We start from the raw sequence: 26,403 nt of genomic DNA, 5'->3' as shown, positions 1-26,403 counted from the left end.
TACATACTTATATTTGCTATGAAGCGCAATTATGCAAACTTTGCTATAACATATGAATACAAATTATGTCTTTGCTATATGTGAAAGTTGTCCCTAAATAATCACATTATAAACCATCTTTGTGAAATCAAACTAAATCATAACATATCATTCTAAAACACTCAGCATAACGACATAAAACACTAGCAAAATCAATCGTCAGTCAAATATTTCAATATCAACTGGAATTCAAATTAGTAATTAAATTGCACGCTACATGACATGATCAAACCAACATGTCTAAGGGGTACAATTAAGTTGTGTCTAAGTCTTCAAAGTGGGAAAATGTATATGATTAAAGTGTTCAAGTGAAATACTAGACTAGCTTATAAGGTAGTTTATGTATTCCGCAATCTATTTATATTTATATTTTATATTAGAAATTAAAAATGTAAATAAAAAATTAAATTATCGACACAGTCTTCTTATTAACCTATTATCTTATTTATAAAAAGAGAAAACTAATTCCTACTAAAAGAATCAATGTCTCACATATATTTTAACCTTGTTCCAAATGGAAATTATCACTATTTAATTTTATTCACCACTAAAACAGAAGAAGATAAAAGTCATTATCGAAACCAACTTTCCTCAATCAATCTTTGAGGAATTTCTATAAGAAATTGACCTAAAACCATTGGTTGATTTAAGACTTTTGTATAAAAATAGATTAATTTAATTTTTACAATAGAAAAATTCACACATCAAAGGACTAAATCTGATTTTATAAAGTCCGGCTTAGCAAGGTCAACAAAATCTTACTCGACTTTTTACTCCTCCAAACATTATTAATTTTGGCATAACAAATTCTGCATAATTCATCTCCGATTTAATATTTAAATTCATAAATTTTCTCGCAACTTACATATGTATTAGTTATGTAATATCTTAAATTACAAATCAAACACCATATTAATTTTTATATATGAATAACTTACTTCATAAATCAACTAAGTACTTAACATGAATTATTTCTACATAATTTAATATCTACATAACTCATCTCCAAATTAACTACCAAACAACTCCTTAGAAACAATAATATCACGATAAAATACATAGTTATTTTATTTTACATTTAATTAGAAATATTAACTAATTCTGGAAAATCAAAACTTTTTGTCCATCTCTTTCTTTAGATAATTAATTTCATAAAATATCTTAATTAATAAAATAACATTATGTATCTTATCCCGCGTACTTAAAAATGAGATAATTTTTTAAGTAAAGAATTTGAAATGGATGGTCCAATAATACTAGTACTGGTCTACTATAAGTGGTCCACTATATTACACCATTTATTAGTTTGACTTGTATTTCTTTAATTTTAGGAGCGACTTAACAACCAACTACTAGACTTTTTTATAAAACAAATATGTTTTTAATTTTTTATTTTAATATTTAATTAGTACGAAAAAATATAATTTCATAATTTATAAGCTTAGCGAAAATTTGTGCTGGGTGAATGAGGTGGAAAGTAGGGGTTTATAAGTGACAAGGGGGTAGGATGGTCAAAATGAAAGTTGAGAGTGATAGCATTAGTCCGGAGACAATGAACTTGATAAGTTACTTACTATATATAATAAGTCTGAAAGTGATTTTTTCTAAAATTAAAATTCAATTTACTTTTTCGATTCTAAATTCTTAATCGAGGTGATAGCGAGATTGTGAACTTGATTAGTTTCTTCAGTACCTAATTTGATAAGTCACTTCATTACGCAACTTATTCTAAATTTTAAAACACATTTTTCAAAATTTTTCATTAATCCCATGAAAAGATCTCATAGGCCACTAGGGTATCAAAAATATTTTACTAGATTAACTTACTTATCTACTGTATAATTTAGCAAAATACTACTTCCTTAAAAAAAAAATTTAAAAAAGACTTTTTAATTTTATGATTAAAAAATAAAATTATGTCAAATATATTAAAATTCCTTTAATCTTGTGATTTCTAATCTATCACGTGGAAAGTTGAAGTTAAAATATTAAAAAAAAATAGGAATTATTTTTTTTAAACAGACTAAAGCTATTTTTTTTTAAACAGAGGAAAGTATATAAATTCAGATAGAAATGAAATGATCAAGGTGCATGCATGACTTTGAATGTGAAATGAAATGATCAAGGTGCATTCATGACTTTGAATGTTTGGACGGAACGTGAAGGAGATTTCTTACTAGAAAAAAATTATTTTCACTATTTTAATTTAAAAATCATTTTACTCATTTATGTAAAACAAGCTTATTTTTAAAAAATATTTCAACTAAATAAACATGAAAAATATTTAAAACAAAATTTCCCAAATTGAAACAAATACAAGAAGGTGTGTCGAAACAACATTCGGTGCAGCGAACGTATGAAAGACGTCTATCTTGTCGTCAAGTAATTCTATTTTTTTGTGGTTTGATTTAAAAGTCCAATTTGGTGAGCTGATCAAATTACTCTTTTTTTCCAGTCAATTGTTGATTTTAAGCTCTACATTTATAGTGTATAAAAAATGTGTAGTTTCTTGACTATCTAAACTAAAACTTACTACTTCTAAAATTTTCATTTCAGGGTCTATAGATCGGTGGAGCAACTGGTAAAGGCTGAATCTTTTTGTCTTTCTTTCAATTCAAGATTGTCTTTTTTTCAATCTGCTTTGTTCGAATTGAGTTGATGGGTGTTTTGTGTTTTCTGATTAAAGGAAATTGATGGGTGTTTTGTGATATGGGTCAGTGTTTTTGTGTGTATACCTGTCTACAAGACTACTAAATGTTTTGTTTTGTTTTGTTTGTACCTAAACTGCCTTACTTAGTATTTGTGATCATCAACCAGCACAAGTATCGAATAATTTTGCTCACTGAGTAGGTTGATAGATGGAAACAAATCACCTTTAGCAGGATCTGAACCCAATTTGTTTGTTGGTTACCTGTGCTCCTTTCCGGTTGGTGAGGATTCGATTTCCCACAATGTAATCCCTCCAATTTCCCCTTCTCCTGTCCCCAATTTTTTTTTTATAAAAAAATCGGTTTCTTATCAAGTAATACCAATTATACCAGGTGAAAAGAAATTAGTTTGCTGACTGCTGTAGGTTGTTCAGTTAGCTTTCTAAGGAGGAGGTTATGATTATGTAGGGGTTGGATTTTAGTTAGTCACACTAGTCCTTTTTATATGAGTGTTTTGTTTGTTTATGCTGTAGCTTTTTGAGTTTCTGGAGGGGGAGGGGTTTACTGGGAATTGATGTGACTGAACCATAACTAAACCCACTGGTGCAGATATGTATCGTTAGGTATATGTTGTGTATCTTTGGCGTGGTATTGGAAGAGAATTTTATTGAAAAAATAGATTGGTGTAGTATATTTGTTGGTGTATGATTGCTTACCAATTTGAGCTGTTGTTTACAATTCCAAGACCTGGGAATTCACTGGATGATTTTAGTGTCTGCTTGAATTTATGGTGAGCATCATCTGTAAAAACATGTGTCTTGATGGTTGTTTTCTATGGTTGTCGCACTCTGGAACCTTACTGTTTTTTCTTTTGGTGGTTGCAAAATTTGATCACTATAGTGGTCTTTATGTAATTCCATCACAATAATCATGGGTCTAATAGGTCATAATAAAGCTGTCTTTTCATATCAGCAATAGCTATTCCCATACAATGAATTAAAGACTTTTAATCAATTCGAAGACTAAATCACCCAATATCCTTAGACAAATCACACACTTAACGTGACGTTTCATGACCCAAGATGAAAATTGCTTTTCTTCAGCGTGTCTCACATGTTTAATTTTAATCATGTTTATAGAATCTAAGATCCAATGATCTTTCCCTGGCTGTATGTATTTTCGCTTTTCAGGAAAATCTGTTAGCTTGGAAGTTATTGTTCTTGCCTGAGCTACTATTTTGGAGTCAGGTGCCTTCTTCTTAATTTAGCTTGAGAATGGAAAATCCTGGAAAGAAGGTGTTGCTTACCTCCAACGGTGATGAAATTTGCAACAACATTGCGTACCATTTAGCTCAGAGGGGTTGCCAGTATGTACTTTACTTGTCTTAAACATGCATAAAAATCATGCTACTATTCATACACACATACGCACGCGCGCACACACACAGAGGTTACTGTCTGTCAGATGGAATATAGTATTGGCACTCTAATACTCACATTCATAGGCACAGTTGTTGCATAAATGACATAGCATAAACTCTATAATCCTTTTTTTGATTCTACCACTTAGATTGGTTTTGATGGGAAATGAGCGCCAATTGAAGAGTGTAGCGGAGAATATAAAGCAATCACTAAAGGGTAGTGTCGCTGCAGAAGTTGTGGGATTGGATATGACGGAGGATAGAGAAACTGCTTTTGATGAAGCTGTGGACAAGGCATGGAAGATATTTGGGAAGTTGGATGCCTTGGTACACTGCTATGCTTATGAAGGTACAACCTAACCTTTGTTCCAAACAAATATTGTTATTCTTTAGATACAGAAGGATGTAAAATGACAATGAAATTGGTATTTGTCTTCATAAACGAAGAAGTGGTATTTGTGTGTTCCATCCTGAGGTAAGGATAAGGTTTGCATACTCTCTACCCTCCTTAGACCCCACTTGTGCGACTACACTAGGTATGTTGTTGTCTGTTCCATCCAGTATCTGGTGAACCGAGAATCTGTGAAATGTGAATGGCTAACTAATTGTCCAATTAATGACATAGTAAAAGGTTTGGCAAATCATAGCAGATTAGGGCTTAATTATATGAGCAGTTTTATTGATAACAAAAGTCCTTATATTATGAATAGTAGTTGACCTACAATCTTGATCTTGGTTAATTACCCAATTTCATGTCTATTCGGAGGTTTTGGTCAGAGAATATAAGCATCGGGTCATCTATTTTTGGTTGTGACCCGTTAGAGCATTCTAATTCTAATATGCTATGAATTCGATCAAAATCATCTAATGTAGCTTGAAAAAGACTTAGAGTTATCTCAGGAAAGCCATTATGAAAATATAGAATTCTTTTTCGACATGAAGTGAATATATCTATACATCATATACCTTAAATGTGAGATGATAAAATATGGCAGACACTATTCTGAAATTAACTTGCATTGAGATGATAAAATATGGCAGACACTATTCTGAAATTTAACTTGCATTGAGATGATAAAATATGGCAGACACTAATTCTGAAATTTAATTTGCATTGAGAAGGATGTAAAAAAAAAAAAGATTGAAACAACGGATTAAACATTTGTACAAGTGTGAACTAATTGAATATAAAAAATATAGGAATGGGCAGTACATTAGGAAAAACACCTAAAAGATATCATGACCTTATCCCACATTCATTTTTAGCTGATCCTTTTGGTTTTATATATTTTTGTTGATTTTCTACAGAGATTGCCATTTGTTAAATTGCGTAGTTTGAAAATTTTGTATTCTTACATAGAATATTACCTGTTTGTGTTTGATAAATGCCCTCCTTTATTGTTTGCGTTCTTCTGGAAATGCTATCTTGGAGTGTCCATGTTGTGAAATTCTGATCGCATGCTTGCTGTTTACTAACTTCATAAATTGAATGAAAATCCATTATGTTGAAGTAATTGTAAATACTAAATAGCTCTTGAAAATCTATGATTTGTGAAATTTCTTCTTCATGGATTTGAGATCAATATACTTCTAATGTCAAGTTTCTTCTGTCTGTGGTGTAAATAATGTATGATGTTCTTCATTCATGTTTTGAGATCATTTAGTTGTTAGAAAGTGAAGATGTAACTTGGTTCTGGTCTCTGGAAGTAACCAACCTATGAAGAATAAACTGGTTTTCAGATCTCAAAGTCCATAGCTGTTATCATGGGGCATGTGGAGATATTTGGGCAATCCATTGTTTCACGTGTTTTAATCTGCCCCTTTCACTTAACTGATTTAAGTTCCACCATCTTCTTAATTTTTCTCTCTTCAATATCTCAACGCTAGCAGACCTATGGTGGACAAAGCTTTGTCAATTAAGGGCAGTGTTAATGATGTGTGTAAAGAACACTTGTTATGTGTGTCTAGAAAACACAAGCTGCAACCCCTACATCTTTAGGGAGATAAAGCACTCAGGGACTCGTTCCCAAAATCTACTTTGTATTTGATAAAAAGCTAGTTGACGAGCGAATTTATCTTAGATATGTTAGATTGAGTGGGTCCAAAAGCTTATTAACTGATCCTATCTCATATATTTGCCCACTTGAGGAAATCGTTTCTTCTAGTAACATGATTGCTTTTAGCATTATGTTATTAATTGTTTTTGGTGCTTGCTGGTCTATTTATATGGACATGCTAGTTTATAGATGCGTCATTAGGCCTTCGTTTAGAGGTGCAGCATGTTTGACATAAGCTTCTTAATGCTTGTCATGCAATGAAACAGGGAAAATGCAAGATCCACTGCAGCTAATTGATGACGAGTTCAAAAAAATTGTCAAAATAAATTTTATGGCTGGATGGTACCTGTTGAAATGTATCGGTAACAGAATGCGAGACGGTAAATCCGGAGGATCCATTGTATTTATGACCTCGATCATTGGTGCTGAGAGAGGAATATATCAAGGAGCTGCTGCTTACGGTTCATGTGCCGCTGGAATTCAGCAGCTGGTTAGGGTAAGTACTTGTTCATATTCTTGTATATTTCGGATGCATGATCAGGTCGTGTTAGACCATACTCTATAAAATTATATGGGACAAGAGATTACCAGTCTTCATAAACATTCAATTCATTGTTTCTCCTGTCGATCACCAGTATTTTCCGTTACTAATTTATCCTATTAGCTATCGTTGCTTGTCAGAACATGTTATATCATCCTGTATTGCATTATGCCTTTGAGGTTCTGGGTAATTTACCCAATTATGTGGAAGAAATAGTGAATTTTGGGAGGTATTATGTCGTTTAATATGGTACTATTAGTTTCTCTAAGTTTACTGTCTTATTTCTCGAGCACTTGAAGTAGAACACACACCATGACATGCACATGTTCCCAGTTTTTCTTTCGGGTTGTTGGGAAGTTCACTTAGCATGAGGAAAAAATCAGCATAAACTCTATTGTTAAAGCTGCTTTAGCATCCGGAGCTATGCTGCCTCCGTTATATTACCATTTTTTTTTGTCTAAAGGTGTGTTTAATTTGATAATAATATGTCTATATACCTTGCTCAGTTATCTGCAATTGAATTGGGGAAGTACCAAATCAGGGTGAATGGCATATTGCGCGGCTTGCACCTCGAGGATGAGTTTCCTTTGTCAGTGGGTAAGGAGAGAGCAGTGAAGTTGACCAAGGAAGCAGCGCCTCTAAATCGATGGCTTGATCCTAAAAAGGATCTGGCTTCCACTGTCATCTATTTAATCAGTGATGATTCAAGATACATGACAGGAACCTCCATCTTTGTTGATGGTGCCCAGTCTCTGGTGAGGCCGCGAATGCGCTCATACATGTGAAGTTTTCTAAATTATAATATACATGAATAAAGAGCCATAGACACTGGAATTATATTATAGTGTTGTGTAAAAACACAAGCATTAGGAGAAGTCTATGAGCTTTGTGGATTTTCTTCTATTGTATTTGGTTTAAGGTTTCAATAATGATGACATTCTTCTTTTTCTGTTGTGATTTAGCTTTAACTTTAATCTATTTTAAGTGAGAATTTGTTGGTTCATTGTCTCTCTTTATTGCTGCATATTTGTATCTAATAAACTACTAATCTGATTGTAAAAACATTTCAAAATCTAGTCTTTGTGCATCAATTTCAAAACCACACAAGTTAGTTTGTCAATTGGATAAATTTTGCGAACAATTTAACAAGATAGCTAGAATGAAAATATACAAAATCTTGTTTAGTCGGAAAAAGTTTATAAACAATTTGAACACTACAAGTGTATTTTGTTGATTTGAAAAGAAACGTATTTTGTCGATTTGAAAAGACTCTTGAACAATTTAATAACATATATCATATGAATATAAAACGAAGTCTTGCTAATCAATAAAACTTGTGAATAATTGGACAATAGATACAAGTTTTAGGGTATAAAATATAAAACATATTTTAGTTTATGAAAGGTATAAAATATGGTACATTCAACTAGTTTAGATGTGCTTTAGTTTTGAGGATCTGAATTTTTTATAAAAATTGGTGTATCTTCACTTTGTTTTTACTTATTCATATATATATGAAATTTGTATAGTCATACTAACTATATCATCGATCATCTATTAGAAAAAAAATTAGTACTATATTTTTTTTCAAAAATCTTGTTATCAAAATGCAAAAATAATTATTCTTCCGATTTTTTGATATAAATTTAAATTACGCATTACAAGACTCATTGAAGGCGACACTCCCAACATAATTTTTTCATATAAAAATTTTGAACCTGAGATGTTTGATTAAAGTCTAATCAAATTTGTGACGCTTCTGATTAAGGATAAATTAGTTCCTTCACTATATTAAAAGTAAAATGACAAAATTACCCATTCTAATGTCGAGAAGCTTCTTTAAACCCCTTTTCTAAAACCCTACTGCAAATCTGTTAAACCGTCGCTTCCACATATTTCTTCTCCTCCTCCTCCGTTACTTGTGGAATACTCTGTTTCAGTGAGACCAAATGCATCGGCTTTCGAAGCGCTCCGTCAAATCTCTTCTTCGTAGCTCAAACGCTGCACGCTATCGAGATGTTGCTGCTCCAATTTCTTCTTCCCATTTCTTTTACCAATCGGTATCCCTTTGCTTTATCCCATTATACCTAACTACTGTTTTAATTTCACCATTTTTGATCAATTCTTCTTAAAATTATAGCTTGATTGATAATATGATCTCTGTAATATGTTTTACAAAATCATTTTATACTTCCAATTTCTTTTATGAATCTGTGTGATATGTTTTACCTTAGGAAAAATCATTTCCCTTGTTTGGTATTTAATTGAACATACGGTATATGGGTATTGTATGAAAATAAGTAACATAAGGCAATAGTATGAGGATGTGTTCTCTTTGATGATTTGCATATTAAATGTTGAAATAGTATATAAGTATTGGTTAAAACAGAGTTGGTGTATTTTCAAAGTATATTTTGCTATGTATGGTTTATTGTAACCCAGAAATGGAATTGGAAATGGGTTGAGTGAAAGGAATTTTCTAATGTGAACAGGCGGATGCTGATAGTAAAGGTAGATGGTATTCAGTATTGACTTCAGGAAGATGTGATGTCATTGAAACCGCTAAGCCATTTAAATCAAGAAATGAGCCTTTTTTGGGTTGTCGATTTGAGTCAACAGCTGCGGCATCTGATACATCTGACTCACCATCTGAGAAGTTTGAGTATCAAGCAGAGGTAAAAGTCACTATGAAAGAATCAGGATAGTAAAGCTGAATAGTGTACTATATCTTTGGAAATCTGATTTTTTTTGTTAACATGGCAGGTCAGTCGCCTCATGGACCTTATTGTTAACAGTTTGTACAGCAACAAGGAGGTTTTTCTTAGGGAGCTTATCAGGCAAGTAATTGCTAACTTTTTCTTTATTGTTTATAAGCCCCGAACTTTTATATTTCATCAGCGACCTTTGCGAAATCAAGTGTTCATAAAAGTGTTTTTGTATGCCATGCAGCTTTTATAACAATGTTTTTGTGTTGTGAAAAGTTTTCTCCTCCATACTAGATTTCTATTGCAAAGAGTGAGGGTATCACAATTAGAGTCAGTTCTGGGTAGAAGTAAGAATGCAAAAACAATATGAAGTTTAGATTTTACTAAGACAACTTAAGATTCCGCTACTTGGCTTTATGCGGAAGGCTAATTTATTGCCTCATAATACTTGGTCATTGGATTATACCTGGCTCAGTAAACCTTATTGCTACCAATAATCTGCCAACACTCTCCGTTGTAAACTCTGGAGATCCTATTTGTGTTAGACTGAAGTCACTAAACAAAGAAATTAAACAGTCTATATTGATACTTACGTAGTTCCTTTTTGATGATGCAGTAATGCAAGTGATGCCTTGGACAAGTTGAGGTTTCTTGGTGTTACTGAGCCTGAGCTTTTGAAGGATGCAGTTGATCTTGATATTCGCATCCAAACCGACAAAGATAATGGCATTATTACCATAACGTGAGCTTCATAACCTATTTACTTTCTATTTTTCTGTCTTGTCTGTCCATCACGGATGTTGAAGTTGTCATGGAATATGGTGTTGTACAGGGACTCAGGAATTGGTATGACTCGCCAAGAACTTGTCGACTGCCTTGGCACTATTGCACAAAGTGGAACTGCAAAGTTCCTAAAGGCCCTAAAGGTGCGTTACTGTCATGTAATTATTTTTCTTGGTATTTTGCTTCAGGTAAGCCATACATAATGTTTTGTTACATGTGTTTTTACCGCATAACAGGACAGCAAGGATGCTGGTGCTGACAGCAATTTAATTGGTCAATTTGGTGTTGGATTCTACTCGGCTTTTCTTGTTTCTGAACGAGTATGTTTTTTGTCTATGGTCCTACTTTAGACTTCCTCTCAATTTCTTGACAATAAACAATTACCTACATTTGTTTCTATGTTTTATTTTGCTAATGAAAGGTTGAAGTCTCAACCAAAAGCCCCAAGTCTGACAAGCAATATGTCTGGGTCGGAGAGGCCAATTCTAGCACATATACCATTCGAGAGGAGACTGATCCTGCAAAACAACTTCCTAGGGGAACCCGTCTCACTCTATATCTTAAGGTTGGTGAATCAATTTGTTTCAAAGGAGAACTTCTTATTCTAGTTATTTTAGTTCCTGAGGACTGTTCTTTTGTTCCTGTTCGGTATATGTGCAGAGGGATGACAAAGGATATGCACATCCGGAAAGAGTAGAAAAGCTTGTGAAAAACTATTCACAGTTTGTTTCATTCCCTATTTACACATGGCAAGAGAAGGGATTTACAAAAGAGGTATGTGCATAACTTTTTCAAATAAAAAACCACACTTGGTTTCTTCTATGGCCATGAGTGATGCTTGGGGTTCTAAATTTTAGCTTTACGCCTTGTGTAAGCTTGATATGACTCCTTATTGCCTTGTGGGTACGTGATCTTGGCTTTTTACAGGTTGAAGTTGATGAAGATCCATCAGAAGCCAAGAAGGAAGGAGAAGATGAGACAGCTGAGGTATCTGTTAATAGAACCTATCACGCAGGGGGGGGGGGGTGTTTAACAGAGTTGATTCCTTTTTTTGAAGGAAAGGTTAAAGAGATAGCTTTCTAGATTCACTGTTGTCTTTTCCCATTTCTGATGAAGTTTCCAACTCTCTGCAACAGAAAAAGAAGAAAACTAAAAAAGTTGTGGAGAAATATTGGGACTGGGAGCTTACAAATGAGACTCAGCCAATATGGGTTAGCTTTCAGATTACTATATTCTGTTGCCATGCTCCAAATGTCTGTTCTTACTAATATACTGTGTTACTGCTTTTCCTTTTCCAGCTTCGAAGCCCTAAGGAAGTGAGTAAAGAGGATTATAATGAGTTCTACAAAAAGACTTTTAATGAATATCTGGAGCCTCTTGCTTCTTCACACTTTACAACCGAGGTACTTAAACTTCTTTGATGCAGAATGCCTTCAGATAGACTATTTTACTACTTCACCCTTCTGTTTTAATTCTAATATGATATGTTTTGTTTGATGATAATATTGAAGGTTAAGTTTCAATTTTGTTTAACAACTCTACTGATTATTTTGTTTTTCGTTTTTTTGGGTTTGTTACTTAATTTTGCCTTGCTTTTGCTATGCAGGGAGAAGTAGAGTTCCGGTCTGTACTTTTTGTGCCATCTGTATCTGGAATGGGTAAGGATGACATGATAAATCCCAAGACAAAGAATATAAGGCTATATGTGAAGCGAGTTTTTATATCTGACGACTTTGATGGTGAACTGGTAAGAGGAAGCCTTTGTTATTTTTTAAGAGAAGTTCAATGCTCTAAATGGGAGCTGACTGGTGTGCCTTTTCTTTGGTATAGTTCCCACGCTACCTAAGTTTTATCAAAGGTGTAGTTGACTCAAATGATCTTCCCCTTAATGTATCACGAGAGATTCTTCAAGAAAGTCGCATTGTAAGTGCTTCAGGCATACTATTTTTTTTGAGACAATGGTCCATTTATTATTTGCATGTTAAGCTTTCTTTTGACAAACTGTTTCACGTTGGTTGTAAGGTTCGCATCATGAGGAAGCGGTTGGTGCGGAAAGCGTTTGAAATGATTCAGGGCATTGCTCTCAGTGAAAACAGAGATGTATATTCTCTTCTCAAGTCCTTGTGTTCTTGGCTTTAGCTTTGTATATTTGTTGTGAAATCATTTATTTAGAGTGAATGTTTCTTTTCCTGAAAGTTGTTACCTTCAATTTGATGCATTAGGTGGTCATTTCTTCGGACTCTCATAGCACTTCTTTGATCCTTTATGTGTAGGACTACGAGAAGTTCTGGGAGAACTTTGGGAAGCACCTAAAGTTGGGATGCATTGAAGATCGTGAAAACCACAAGCGTATTGCTCCACTTTTACGTTTTTTCTCTTCACAAAGTGAAAATGAGATGATCAGCTTGGATGAATATGTTGAGAACATGAAACCAGACCAGAAGGACATTTACTATATTGCTTCTGATAGTGTGACGAGTGCAAGGAACACTCCTTTCCTGGAAAAACTTCTTGAGAAAGATCTTGAAGTACGAGTCATTTGAACTAACTTTAGCTGGTTTCTTCTCTGCTGCTTCTTGCTAGTTTCACTGACATTGGCTGGTTTCTGTTACAGGTTCTGTTCTTAGTTGATCCCATTGACGAGGTTGCGGTCCAAAATATCAAAGCATTTAAGGAGAAAAACTTCGTTGACATTAGCAAAGAGGACCTAGATTTAGGTTAGTGATTTGAGATGTTTTGCCTCCTTTTTTTTTTATGTCCATCTCTTTTTGCTGACCTGCTTATTTTGCAATACAAATACGCTGACTCTCCTTTGTTATAGGTGATAAGAATGAAGATAAGGAAAAGGAGATAAAACAGGAGTTTGGGCAAACATGTGATTGGATAAAGAAACGGTTAGGGGACAAGGTTGCTAGTGTACAAATCTCGAGTCGTTTGAGCAGTTCTCCTTGTGTTCTTGTATCAGGAAAGTTTGGTTGGTCAGCTAATATGGAGAGGTGATGTGAATTTTTTGCTGGAGGCTGATGGTTCAATTTTGAGACCCATTCTTTAGTCTTTTATGAAATACTTGGACTTGTTGCAGGCTGATGAAGGCCCAAACTGTTGGTGATACCTCCAACCTGGAGTTCATGAGGAGTAGAAGAGTCTTTGAAATCAATCCTGAACACCCTATCATTAGAACCTTAACTGTAAGCTGATTTTGTGGCATGATAGTTCTGCTATATGTGATATAAAAAATATATCAAATTCTTATAATTAAAATTTAACGGAAAATAAAAGTTGACTAATTTTTAAAACACACACACACACACACACACACACACACACACACACACACACATATATATATTGTGATCTTATGTGTTCCCTAACATTGTTATCTGTCGAATATTGCAGGAAGCCTGCAGGAGTACTCCAGATGATGAAGAGGCCTTGAGGGCCATTGATCTTTTGTACGATGCTGCATTGGTTTCTAGTGGATTTACTGTGAGTCTTCATATCCTTTTTCTTATTTACTTGGGTAACTGATTCTGGTTCTTAAGATAATTGAGCTTAGTGCAGCTATAGCATATGTTATTTGCCCTTGGTTGAGTTCATAGTATTACTTTGTGCTCAAGTGATCCTTCTTTATTAGTCAAGTTGTGCTCGACATTTAGGAGGTCTAAAAATGTAGTTTGTGCCCATACATGTCAAAACTTATGATGAACTTTGATCCAATGTAAGATTTAGAACGAGGGTGAATCAGGGTCTATAAGTGAAGTGCGAATTTAATCAATGATATACACAGGAGGGGCATGTCTCTCGATAGTTTTGTTTTCTAATACGGGTTTAAAACTGGTTGCGGTGGTGAGCTTCTAACGATACGCATTGAGTTCATCAGTTGATTTTTTGAGTGTGTAATGAAAGGAAACTAGCATGTGCGATAATGTGAGCAAAGATTTTTTGTATTAGTACTTGGTAGTAATGATGTACATTGGTTGCCTATGTCCAGCGACCTTGATTCTTACATTTGCATCAATTGTTGCAGCCTGAGAATCCAGCACAACTGGGAGGGAAGATATATGAAATGATGAACTTTGCCCTTGCTGGCAAGTGGGGAACTGTCCCTGAGTATCAGCAACAAGCAATCCAGCAGCCACACATCCCAGAAACAGTCGAAGCAGAGATCGTTGAGCCTGTTGAAGCTGGTGGACAGAAATAAAATCAGTAATTTTTCATTAGTTTGTAATATATAATAGTTGAGGCTTCTGAGAGATAATATTGAGACCCTATTGATGAGCAGATCAGTCTGAAGAAAAAGCGACTTATTAAGCATTATCATTCCGTTGAATTGAAATCTAAAAAATAGAACAGGAATCTTGTTTATTACTATTCGAATGGAGCTTCGTTTTTTGGGGTTCTTAATGGAGGTTCAATTTCTTGGTAATCTTTTGGAAAGCAATTTCCTGTATTAGACCTGTAAGAGCAACATTCCAGCTTATATTCATAAACCGGTTTTACGTATCTTGTTAAATTGTTTGTAGTTATGTTTTGGCTCAATTTGCGCGTAGTTGAAGTCATAGCGGATGCATCAATCTTGGAAATCGTTAATGAGATGGGTACACATTTTTCATCGTAAAAAATTTAAGGAATCCCATAGTGTAACATAATAATTATAATCTGTCTCGATTAATTTACAATTTACAAAAAATCCCTTAAAAAGGCCGGCGTTTGATACATGGCTACCAACTGATACATAGTAATTGCTACACAGTAATTAAATAACTATTGAGATAAAAAAAAAAGGGGGGGGGGGGGGAAGGAACAATCAATTCGGTTATTTAAATTAGCTTAATTTACGGGTAACTGATCATAAAGACTCCATATTCCAGTAGGTAATTGAATCACACGTTACAAATTTCAAAATTCAAGATTATATCATCTACATTGAAGATTTTATGAACATCCATTGAAAAAGCGAAAAATACGAATTAGATTTCTGTTATTTTGGCAGATACATGATGAAAACATCAATTTTACTGAGGCATTCAGGAATTTGGGTTAGCGAATTGCAGTATGAAAGTTACAAAAGCGATGGAATCGGTGTTGGAGATTCAATTTTGTTTCCGAATTTCAAAGCAGCAATTGCAGTCGAGTTGGATATCGATGTATCTAGGAAAAATATTGAAATTCGTACATCGTAAAAGGTAACTCGTGTCCCATGAAGGTTAAGAACGATATGGGTGTTAAACTATATTTAGAAGTGAAAAAAAAATGAGCCAGGATTGAAGCAAGGGAAAATTACGCGGATAAGCAAACTTATACTAGTTAATTACTCATCATAGCTATAGTTTGCTATAATTACCAGTCGCGACTAACATTATACATTAATTACGTGGGCTGACTTCGAGTTTGTATAATTAGTCATGTTTGTATATGTATAGTTCACCAGGATATACAAATAAATATGTATAATATATAATTTTTTAGCCTATATACATATATAATTCACCTCTCTCCCACTCTTTGCTCTCTCTCGCTCGCCTCTCTCCTCCCTCTCTCAATCTCGCTCACCTCTCTCCTCCCTCTCCCAGACTCGCTTGCCATTTATACAAATGTATATGTATAATATACAGTTATATACATATACAACTCACCTCTCTCCCACTCTCTTCCCTCTCTCGCTTGCCTCTCTCGATCTCGCTCACCTCTCTCCTCTCTCTCCCAGTCTCTCTCACCTCTCTCCTCTCTCTCCCAGTCTCACTCGCCTCTCTCCTCCATCTCCCAGTCTCTCTTACCATATATACAATTACATATGTATAATATACAATTATCTAACCAATACACATATAAAATTCACCTTTCTCCCACTCTTTTCCCCCTCTCTCTCGCCTCTCTCCTCTCTCTCCCAGTCTCACTTTCCTCTCTCCTCCAAATAACATATAGCTACAAATTGTAATTATCAAACTATAGCTATAGAGAGTAATTAATTATTTTTAAGTGGCTATATGTGAAAGTTTCCCTTGAAGCAAACCTTTGGAATGTGTTGGTATCTTTTTTATCTTGTACTTGAGTGGCTGCAATTTGAAAAAGAATACAATTTTCAATGATATTGAATATACGTACTAAATAAAACAACAAATCCCTTTCTGATACATGATACCAGTTTTCAAAGATTCATAATACATAAAAAAAATCTGATACACATTTAATTCATGTATCATTGAATCGACTTAACACCATAAGACACTAAATCGATATGTATCAAACATACTGTCTGATATATGATAACAGTTTTCAAAGACTCATGATACATAAAAAAATATCTGATACACAATTAATTCATGTATCATGGAATCGACTAAACACTATAACACACTATAACAATATGTATCAAACGTACTATAACTTTCAAAACAATTTTAAGGAAGAATAAAAAAGACATACCCTAAGCAATGTGGGTCTGACAATAACGGTTGCTGATCTTTTTCTTTTTTTCTGGAGTTTTTTTGCAACCTTTGATTTAGAGGATTCCGGAATATCTTTGTTTGACTCCTTTCACGAATTCAAAGGATCTTGCAAAGACTTTTCTATTTTCTTCCCAATTTTCATCATCAGAATCATATATCCTTCGGTTCATAACATGATCTATATATATGAGAGAAGATAACAATTAACAAGAGTAAATATAAAAGTAAAAAACTGTAAAAAACTGACTTTAAGTTCAAATGGAGTAAGAAGAAAAAGAAGAATCAAAGAATAAACGAATGTATCATACAGATTTCAGAAAGTGCAATTTGAATTTTGAAATTCAAAATTGCATATTTATGTTGTTAAGAACATGTTTGAGTGAGAGAGTAATAATTTGAAATTCAAAATTGATATTGAGTGTAGTTATGGATAAAAAGGATTCAGTTGATTAAGTGTACTTATGGAGAAAAAATAGGCATGACATAGGGATGAAACGTGTGTCAGATTAAAGAGAGTGTTATGTATCTACAATATTATGATTACAAAATAAAAAAGGAATTTAAGTAATTTTTTTAAAAAGTAGAGAAAATTAGAGAATAGTCGTGGCCCATTTTGAACCAAAAATCAAAATGTTGGATATTTTTTGTTTTATTTCCAATTAGTTCATTGACATTTTGGCATGTTTTTGCTAAATAATAAATATAAAGGAAGATATTCAAATATGTCATCAAACTTTAAGTGAGGTTCGTCTATGTCATTCGTTAAAATTTTCAGTTAATTTATGTCTTTTTGTTTTAGGGAAGGTTGATCTACGCCATAATTTTTTCATTCCTTTCACCAAATGCTTAGGCTTGACTATATTCCTAATGTGATCCATGACTTTTTACATTGTTGTGTCGGTGATTTGAATGGTATAAGTTAAGTAAAATAAAATATTATTACGAGCATAGACATGTGTATACATATGATATGTTTTAGCGTCTTTTCTTTATAAGTTAATAAGCAAAGGGATAAATCGAAAAGAAATGACGCTCACTTAGTTTAGATGTGTATTTGACAATTTGAATGCATTTTCTTTTTTGATATCAAAAGCCAAAGGGAAATGAAGAAAAAACCCCGGTTTAATGGGCTCAGACCGGCCAAAACGATGTCAGACCGCGTTCTTCCGGTTCTTAGTCATCGTCTGCCGTTGACTTTTGTTATTCTTTTGCCAGCAAAGTTAAAAAGGGAAAAAAGAAGAATCTTTTTTTGTTTCAGAAATCTGTAATTGAACCCTCAAATTCTCTACAGAAAATGGGCGTCTGAATATCTGTAAGTCGAAAATTTTCATATTTTAATTTCACTGGAACTTGAAATATTCCGATTTTCACCATTTCTTTGAGGGTATTCCGATTGATTTTCATTTTTATTTGTGTTTTATGTGAATTTAGAATGACCCATAAGCCATAAAGTACATGGGTGTTCTTGATATTCATTTTTGTGACATAATAATAGAAAAAAATTATAGTTGATTTAGATATTTTTTGTGGGTAATCGATTACTCACGTTTTTTGGGTTAAATAGTCATAAAGTTTTCATCTTTAGGAATATATAGTGTAAATAGGCAGCTCTTAGTTTTTACTCCGAGCTAGGATTTGAAGTTTATGGGTTCAGACTAGAAGGTGAATCCGTTATTCGTTTTAGTTATTGGGTTTACAATTATATAGTTTATGTATATAGTACAGCATCTATGCAAAAGGTACTGGGATTGTCCGAACATAACTATTATTGTTGCTCCGCCTCTGAAGTGCTACTTGTTTACAATGACATTAAATGGTTCTAAATAGAAAGAAATTGAGTTAGAAGTATCTGCAGTGTGATGTGTGGGGGTTGTATGTGGTTTTTAGGAGGTTTAATGTGAGATGCTGTTATTGAATGAGCTTCATCCGTTTTGCGCAATTTTACATTGTCAATTGCTTTGGTGTTTATTTGATAGTTTTTCAGGTTGTAATATATCAGTTATCAAGCTTCATTAAATATGCTGCCTCCACGCCCCAGTGGGTTGCCTCCGTCCTTATTTCTTTCCTCTTCAGACACCAGAGCATCAACTGGTAATCATGACCCTGGAATGAAATCTGATCAGAATCGTGAATCGCCTGCTGAGAGTGCTAATTCAAGAGATACGTGGCCTGTAATTGACGCTGCTACTCAAGTGAAGCTTGAGAATCAGAAAGCTGAGGATGGTTATTATGAACAGTCTGTGACTCACAGGCCTGCTAGTGCAAATAAGGTTTCTCTTCTTGATATTGCTAGAGAACAAGTGGATATAATATCTGAAAAAATGTATTTGCTCCCCAATGAGTATTTAGAAGAGCTAAAAGGTAGGCTTCGAGGGATGCTTGAAGGGAACGGTGGTCCTCAGCAAAGAGATGAACTTTTGTTTTTACAGAGGCTTGTTCAGACTAGGTCTGATTTGACTGCTAATACATTGATTAAAGCTCATCGAGTTCAGCTGGAAATTCTTGTTGCTATTAATAGTGGAATTCAGTTTTTCCTGCATCATAGTATGAATCTTTCTCAGACTTGCCTGATTGAGGTTTTTGTGTACAAAAGATGTCGGAATATAGCATGCCAAAGCCAGTTGCCTGCGGAAGATTGCCACTGTGAGATATGCACCAACCGAAAGGGATTCTGCAGCCTTTGCATGTGTGTAATCTGTAACAAGTTTGATTTTGAAGTGAATACATGTCGGTGGATTGGTTGCGACTCCTGTGCTCATTGGACTCATACGGACTGCGCAATTCGTGATAAACAAATTGGAACAGGTCCTTCTTCTGTGAATGGGCTGGGGTCTGCTGAAATGCAGTTCAGGTGTAGAGCATGCAATCGCACTTCTGAGCTTTTTGGTTGGGTGAAAGATGTATTCCAACAATGTGCACCTACCTGGAATGGGGAATCATTGATAAGAGAACTAACTGTTGTAAGTAAGATCTTTCGACTGAGTGAGAACACAAGAGGGAGGCAGCTGTTTTGGAAGTCTGAGGAGCTCATAGAAAAACTAAAGGGTGGAGTGGCAGAGACAACAGCTTGCAGGATTATATTAACTTTTCTCCAAGGTAGATCTCGTATTTTGTACTCTATTGCTCTGGCACTTTGTAGAAATGTATGCATAAAAAGGTAGAACCCATCATGTGGTTGAAATTTAACCTAAAAAGCATTTGCTTCTCCTATGATAAGTTAGAAACAACTACAAAAATCTCAGACATGAAGAAAATTTCCCTTAAAACGATTTACTTTCAATCATTAGGGAATTGTGAGACCCTAAATCATAGAAGTGGTGCTTGATGGTAGTTTAATGCTGTCACATGGATTCTTTTGAAACTTGAGCTGTGCAAGTCTTCATTTTTCCTCAATGTAAATGTACCCTACATCTTCTTGGTGGCATATTTGCCCCCATAAGTATCCTTCAAAAGCATTCAAAACTGTTAAAATATGTTGAGGCGTAGTTTCGTTGATTGATATGTTTCTGAGCTCAAGCTGTATCAATATTTTCATCTTTAGTCTAGGTAACATGATTTTGAGCGTATAATCTTGGAATCAAATTAGCTCTTGCTCATGTTAAGAGGTTGGCAGATATTAAAGAAAGGTTTGGTACATAAAAGATTCCTTTCATGCTCCTCCTACGTTTCTCACATCATTTTTTTTCCGTGCATCTTACTTCCCTCTTTACTCTGTTTCAAAAAGAATGTCTCTTTCCATTTTTGAGAACTCTTTAATTCTAACTTTTCACATGACGTGCTCAAGACTACAATATTAGGGCATCTTGTACATTCTCCATATCTTTAATTTAAGACCACAAAATGTATTTGTTCTATACTTATTTAATCTCCGTGCCAAGTCAAAATCAACCAATCAAATTGAAATGGAGGGATTTTTCTATGGAGAATGTCATTAAAAAAAATTCTATGAGAAAATTAATTTTTATCAATAGAGAGAAGAAACAATACAAACCTCCTGGTGTATCTCTGAGATCAGCATGTCATGATGTTGAGATCCTTTACAACTTTGAGAGATATAAGAAATAAGAGGCGTCGGTTTCTAGATTTTCAGTGTTTCAGATGAATATAGTTTTCATTTGATCGCAGCAAAAGCGAGAGTATCCTGCGTGCCAAAGAAGAAGACGGATTCCTGTCACATGTTCCAATCCATGTTCAATAGAAGTCTAAGCTAAGTTGCTCGGACTCGGGTGTCCGACACGGGTGCGGATCTAGAGGTTAGATCCTTCATGATCTAATTTTTAAGATCCGGGGATATGGATCCATGTATGGATACGGGTGCGGAGATTCACCTAAAAATAATTAAAATATCTAAAAATGGAGTTATAAAACCTAAACTATGAGACCCTTCGGGTGGCTCAGTGGTTTGGGCTTGTGACTTTATTTTGGAGGTCTCAAGTTCGAAACACCTTGCCAGCGGAAGCACGGGGTTGCCTTCTGGGTCGAGCTCGTTGCACCGGGCTTGCCTAGTGCAGGTTACCTCTCCTATGTGGTTTGCGAGCTATTGCATTGGAGAGGGATTTTACCTTGTGCGCACCCAATGGGTAGCGGCTGTAGGTTTCCCTTGTCATAAAAAAAAACTAAATTATGAGATATTATGTGGAGAAGTTGAGCAGAATCTTGGAAGGAGATTTAAAGGAAGAGTAAAATAAAAATTTCTATACAAAAGGTATTCCATTTTCTTCAATTTCATCGTAGCTTTTGTATTGATTATAGGATAATTAAAGTTGTCCAGACTTTCCCCATCGATTTTGGTCAAAGTACCCGAAATCCGTTGACCAAGTCGGACACGGAGTCCACACCCATGTCGTGTCGACACGGGTTCCGGCACCAAAACTGAAGAGTCCGAGCAACTTAGAGTCTAAAGTGTTTAGTAGATGAGGACCACACTTGTGTTTGATTGTGAAATATCTAAAATTAAATGACTAAATTTGCTCTCTCTTAATCTATGTACTTTTACAGTTTATAATATCCTGACTTTAGATTTGTGGTTGACTCCTCTTCAGACTTCAAGCATCCTTCTTCCGTCTGGTTTCTTCTCATCTAGTATCTGCTCTTATTTTCTTCAGCTTCAGTATTGTAAATTTAGATATGTCCTTGAATATGTATTTAGTAATCCACATCTCTGCTCAGTATCAACCATCCCTTGTATGAGCTTCCCTTGACTGAACTCTAGTTTTGGTGTAATAGATGAGGGAAACAAAATTTTACACTTCACAATAGGTTAAGGAGAGAGCAATCTGATGTGTGACTTGTTTTTCCTTTTTGTTTTTGATTTGGGTGATTAATGTGTAGGTGTGTATTGGCTTGAAAAATATGATTAACCGAGATGTTAAGCTGTTGTAGATTCAAAAGATATTCCTTTAGAAGTTCCAGGGGGAACTAAAAAAAGAATTATATCATCCCTAAAAAGCAACTGCTGCCTCCTTGCCACCTATGGTTCATGCTTATCGCTTTTTTTTTTTTTATTTTATTCGTGGTGATCTCAAACTCCAATTCCCCTCGCAACTCTGTCCTCAGTCCTCACTAGTCACTCTGTCCAATTTATCTCTTTCTTAGGGTCTCTTTTCAAAAAATTAGTGTGAGAAACTTTCCTGCAAAAAGGCCAAAATAAGTGATTTACATTTGTACTAGTAGAAATGTGTCGCCATCAACATCTGGCGTAAGAGTTTAAAGATTCTATTTTCCACCTCATTAGGATTACCTTCTCCTGCCTCCTTTACTGCCAGTTCCTTTTTTCCCTCCTCAGTAGCGAAGTCCCTTTGAGTGATTAGTTCCCCGTTGGAGTCTCAAATCTTTGAGCTTCTATTATATCCAACTTCCTGTTTCATGATTTACATGCATCCCATTTTCCAAGGCTGAATAGGTACAGCTTGGTCTTTATTTGTAGGAACAAGAGAATATTTTTGGGATTCCGTCATTTTCCCTGTCATATATTTTCCTGCCAAGTGTTGGTGGAAACGGGGGGAAAGATGACCAGATTTAATACATGCATGTAGACAATTCACAAGTGTGGAAAATGCTGCATGCAAGGGCATAAATAGAAAGTTTATGTAGGAGGCCTCTTTTGTTTCTCTCTTTCCATTGGATAAGACGAATTCATTCTTCTCGAATGGATAGCCTTTATGACTCATCTTTTTTATTTTCTCAGTTACTCATCGTGCTGTCACCCAACCGGATCTTAAAATGCTGCAACGCGAATAGACCTAAAATGCATGACATAATTTCTTCTCGTCTCTTTGTTTCTGAATTATTCTGAATATCATCAATTTATGTGCACATTTTTATGAAGAGCTTGAGATGGACTCATCAAGGAGCTCTGAGGCTGGAAATAAAGAAAGGATGATTCCACCGCAGGAGGCATGCAACCGAATTGCTGCAGTGGTACAAGAAGCAGTGCAGACAATGGGAGTAGTGGCTGATGAAAAATTGAGGATGCTAAAGAAAGCTCGCCAAGCTCTCGAGACATGTGATCATGAACTGGAGGAAAAAGCTAAAGAAGTTTCAGAACTTAAACTGGAGAGGCAACGAAAAAGACTACAAATTGATGAATTAGAGAGCATTGCTAGGCTTAAAGAAGCAGAAGCAGATATGTTCCAGCTTAAGGCAGATGAGGCAAGACGAGAAGCTGACAGGTTGCAGAGGATTGCTCTTGCAAAATCAGGGAAATCAGAAGAAGATTATGCCAGTAGTTACCTTAAACAACGTCTTAGCGAGGCTGAAGCTGAGAAACAATTCCTTTTCGAGAAGATGAAACTTCAAGATCAGAGTTCTCGTTCATCACAAGGCAATGACATCGGTGACACTTCACAAGAACTTTACTCTAAAATACAAGAGATCCTAAAGAGTGTGTAGAAATCCCAGTAAAGCCAGAGACAACCAGCCAAATGAACATCTTTGTAAGTTGCCTGATCATTGTTCATGGTCTGTGTCATTTTAACTTAATACTTTAAATAATACATTACCTAAAACCTTGTATAATTGATTAATTTTGCTTTTATCGATCGAATTCATCTCTGAAATTATCTAAAAGTACCATTGTATTGTTGATTTGATCAACTGACTTTCTCCAGAAACAACACAATATCAACTCAAGACTGACCAGAAGTATTAAAAAGCCTAGCATTCATGCAAAATTTTCCCAGGATTATATGTGAAATGAAATCTAGGGTGAGGTTAACCAAACCCATTATTTTTCATTTTGAACTATGTATACATATGATTTTCCTTGACGTATACATATAATAAGATCATATTCATTCTGACACAATTCTATATACTGTATCGTTGGATAGTATTGTCAAACGTATGGTGCATGGAAGATCTCAAAATCTGACAGGGTCTGTTTGGCACCTCCTAAATGGGCGTTCAAATTAGTTCAACCCCCCAAAAGCTTAAGTTACGAGTTAGATAGAATTCAATTTAACATGTTCTACTTTTCCATTAACTATATAAAAGAAATTATTTCATTAATATGATTTTTGACAATAATACTGACCAACTACATTATTGAGAATAGGATTGGGGGCTACCACAGGCTACAGATGTCTGAGACATATTTATTAGATATAATAATAGTATATGATAAGACTAAAATGCATTATTCTTGTTACATTACATTTATGCTGATGAATTCAATTTGTCGACATCCTTATATTAGCATAATATCCCATTGGTTACAAGTTAATTAAAAAGAAACTAAAAAGCTTTTTTTTACCATTCCGTGTTCAAGATTCACCGTAGGTCCAACTAATTCAGGTTCACCTCAAATTTATTTTGAAGAGTAAAGTATCGATACTCAAGGCTTCGACTCGAATTCGTTAGGTTTTTGATTGGGACACATTAACAACCACCCAAAACAAACCGACATTCAACAATACTACTTTGACCTTTTAACTTGCGTCATTTGATTGACGGGATAAGCATAATAATTTTAGAATAAAATATGTGATTATGTTATTTCGTGTTTGTTTGTGAATATTAATTTGTCTCAGAATTATTTTATTTCATATAGAAGATTAATAGCTAATCCCATGATATATCTCAACTCATTGAGATATCCTTATCTACCTTTTGATTCAGACTTAATATATATAGTGAAATATTCATTTAGTAAATAGTACAAATAAATTTCAAACCTAATAAATCAAATAAATTATGGTAGAATTCTAAACTGGAACCATAACTTTCAAATTTTAGATTTGTCTATATGACTATTATCATCTAAAACTTCTAAATGAAATGCTCATCCAATTTACCTAAAAAATTATATTTATTTCATTATGGCCATATGATAAATAATAGTTATTCCTTATTTTTTGTGTGTGTGTGATTTTTGTTTTCATTCTTTTTTCTATTAAACAAATTGAACTTTTGTAAAGTGAGCTGATGTAATTCTTAAAATAGGATCTTATGTTTCTTTTTACCCTCCAGTCAAAAAAGAAATATCATTCTCTTTTGCTTTTATGTTTTTTAGTCTTCAAAAAAAAAATTGTAAGATGAATTTATTTCTTTATGATAATATTGGCAGTTTGTAAATGTTTTGGCAAAAAGAAAAAGAAATCTGTCTCTTTTTTTTTTTTTTGAAATTTATTTGTGCAAAAAGATGGGGGCAAGGGATTAACAAGGTAGGGATTGAATCCTCAATAACAAAGTGAAAGTTCAAATTGTCAATCAGTTGAGCTATTAAAAATTTTCTAAAAATTTGAAAGATTTCTCGATTCAAACATCTCATTTTTGCGCAGGAGTCATCATGTGTATATTCTTTGTATCGTTCCAATTATATCGAATGTTCACAAAGGAACAATGGTCAGATTTGATTAATCAGAACCCTAATAAATATTTACTATTAGGAGGTCAATAACTTTTGTTTGAATCTCTTCTATTAAACATGTTATTATAACTTTTAAACTCGATAACTAAATTTCATTAACTTCACATTCTGACTCCATCTTTCGCTTATCATTGCACAAATGAATAAGTAGATTGCAACAACTATAAAACTTGGACCAAGATGTCTTTGATAGAAAATTGCTACTACTTCACATGCTTAGATTGTTTTAAAGAAAGGAAAAAAACATGAAAATAAAGAGATATAAATTGTCATTAAATTTGTTTTAGTTAAGGTCAAGTCAGAGAAGATTTAAGACAAAGAGACAAGTTGTGAAAATGAAATGTAAAGAGAGAAGGGTACAACAAAATTTGTTAGGTGAACAAAAACAAACTTAATGTTTTTCCATGCTTTTATCTCTCCACTATTAAACTACTAGTTTTGATTTGACATTTTGTCTCCTTCTCCTAACAATTGTTTTTTTTTTTTCAACAACCAATTGCTTATGTAGTATTTCTCATTTTTCATTTTTTTTGTTTTTTTATATTTTATTTTATATTATGTTTAGCTTTTACTAATCTCTTTTATTTGTTTTTCATTAAGTGTTCGCTATTCACATTAAAATCTAACTAAATCTGAATACGCGCTGAGAAATCTCACATTGAAGAAAAAAAGTAAAGTACTCCCTGACAAACACGGCTTCATATACAAAAAAACTTAAATCTGAAATATCTGATTAAGAATGAAAAAGTACTTCACGAGCCTGTCTTAGTTAAGGAGGCAATGAAGAAGCCTTTTGCTAATCTAAACTATGAAGGTAGTTTAGTTATGATTATCATGTCCTAATGTGAATTTCAGCTTTTGGTGGGCTAACCTTTTGAGTTTTATTCAATAA

General features: G+C 34.1%; 3 protein-coding genes and 1 non-coding gene across 5 annotated transcripts; 3 read left to right on the top strand and 1 right to left on the bottom strand.

Moving 5' to 3' along the window:
- The first annotated feature begins 2,312 nt into the window (after positions 1–2,312).
- Positions 2,313–7,708, top strand: LOC107026087 (levodione reductase). Its single transcript, XM_015226937.1, has 6 exons — positions 2,313–2,463; positions 2,596–2,620; positions 3,878–4,053; positions 4,257–4,456; positions 6,431–6,660; positions 7,212–7,708. The coding sequence occupies exons 3-6, from the start codon at positions 3,962–3,964 to the stop codon at positions 7,488–7,490; spliced, it is 801 nt and encodes a 266-aa protein (XP_015082423.1). The 5' UTR covers positions 2,313–2,463; positions 2,596–2,620; positions 3,878–3,961; the 3' UTR covers positions 7,491–7,708.
- Positions 7,709–8,565: 857 nt separating this feature from the next.
- On the top strand, positions 8,566–14,696 carry LOC107026217 (heat shock protein 90-6, mitochondrial). The gene is made up of 20 exons (XM_015227108.1): positions 8,566–8,765; positions 9,198–9,380; positions 9,469–9,542; positions 10,027–10,152; positions 10,243–10,336; positions 10,430–10,513; positions 10,615–10,758; positions 10,854–10,967; positions 11,121–11,180; positions 11,330–11,404; positions 11,492–11,596; positions 11,800–11,940; positions 12,024–12,116; positions 12,216–12,293; positions 12,467–12,721; positions 12,808–12,910; positions 13,015–13,189; positions 13,276–13,381; positions 13,590–13,679; positions 14,221–14,696. The coding sequence occupies exons 1-20, from the start codon at positions 8,655–8,657 to the stop codon at positions 14,392–14,394; spliced, it is 2,385 nt and encodes a 794-aa protein (XP_015082594.1). The 5' UTR covers positions 8,566–8,654; the 3' UTR covers positions 14,395–14,696.
- A 3,084-nt stretch (positions 14,697–17,780) lies between these two features.
- On the top strand, positions 17,781–23,737 carry LOC107026268 (OBERON-like protein). Of its 2 annotated transcripts, none has more exons than XM_015227176.2 (3): positions 17,781–17,954; positions 18,627–19,738; positions 22,971–23,737. In XM_015227176.2, exons 2-3 carry the CDS (start codon positions 18,661–18,663, stop codon positions 23,531–23,533), a joined length of 1,641 nt encoding a protein of 546 aa, XP_015082662.1. In that variant the 5' UTR covers positions 17,781–17,954; positions 18,627–18,660; the 3' UTR covers positions 23,534–23,737. The 2 variants fall into 2 exon arrangements, with proteins under 2 accessions (XP_015082662.1, XP_015082660.1); XM_015227174.2 differs by having other exon boundaries at positions 18,619–19,738.
- Positions 23,738–25,376: 1,639 nt separating this feature from the next.
- On the bottom strand, positions 25,377–25,482 carry LOC114078185. The gene has a single exon (XR_003579726.1). It is a non-coding gene; the product is annotated as a U6 spliceosomal RNA (small nuclear RNA).
- Positions 25,483–26,403: the final 921 nt, after the last annotated feature.

This window comes from Solanum pennellii, chromosome 7 (genome assembly GCF_001406875.1).
Source record: "Solanum pennellii chromosome 7, SPENNV200".
Lineage (NCBI taxonomy): Eukaryota > Viridiplantae > Streptophyta > Magnoliopsida > Solanales > Solanaceae > Solanum > Solanum pennellii.
This window is presented reverse-complemented; position numbering and strand designations above follow the sequence as displayed.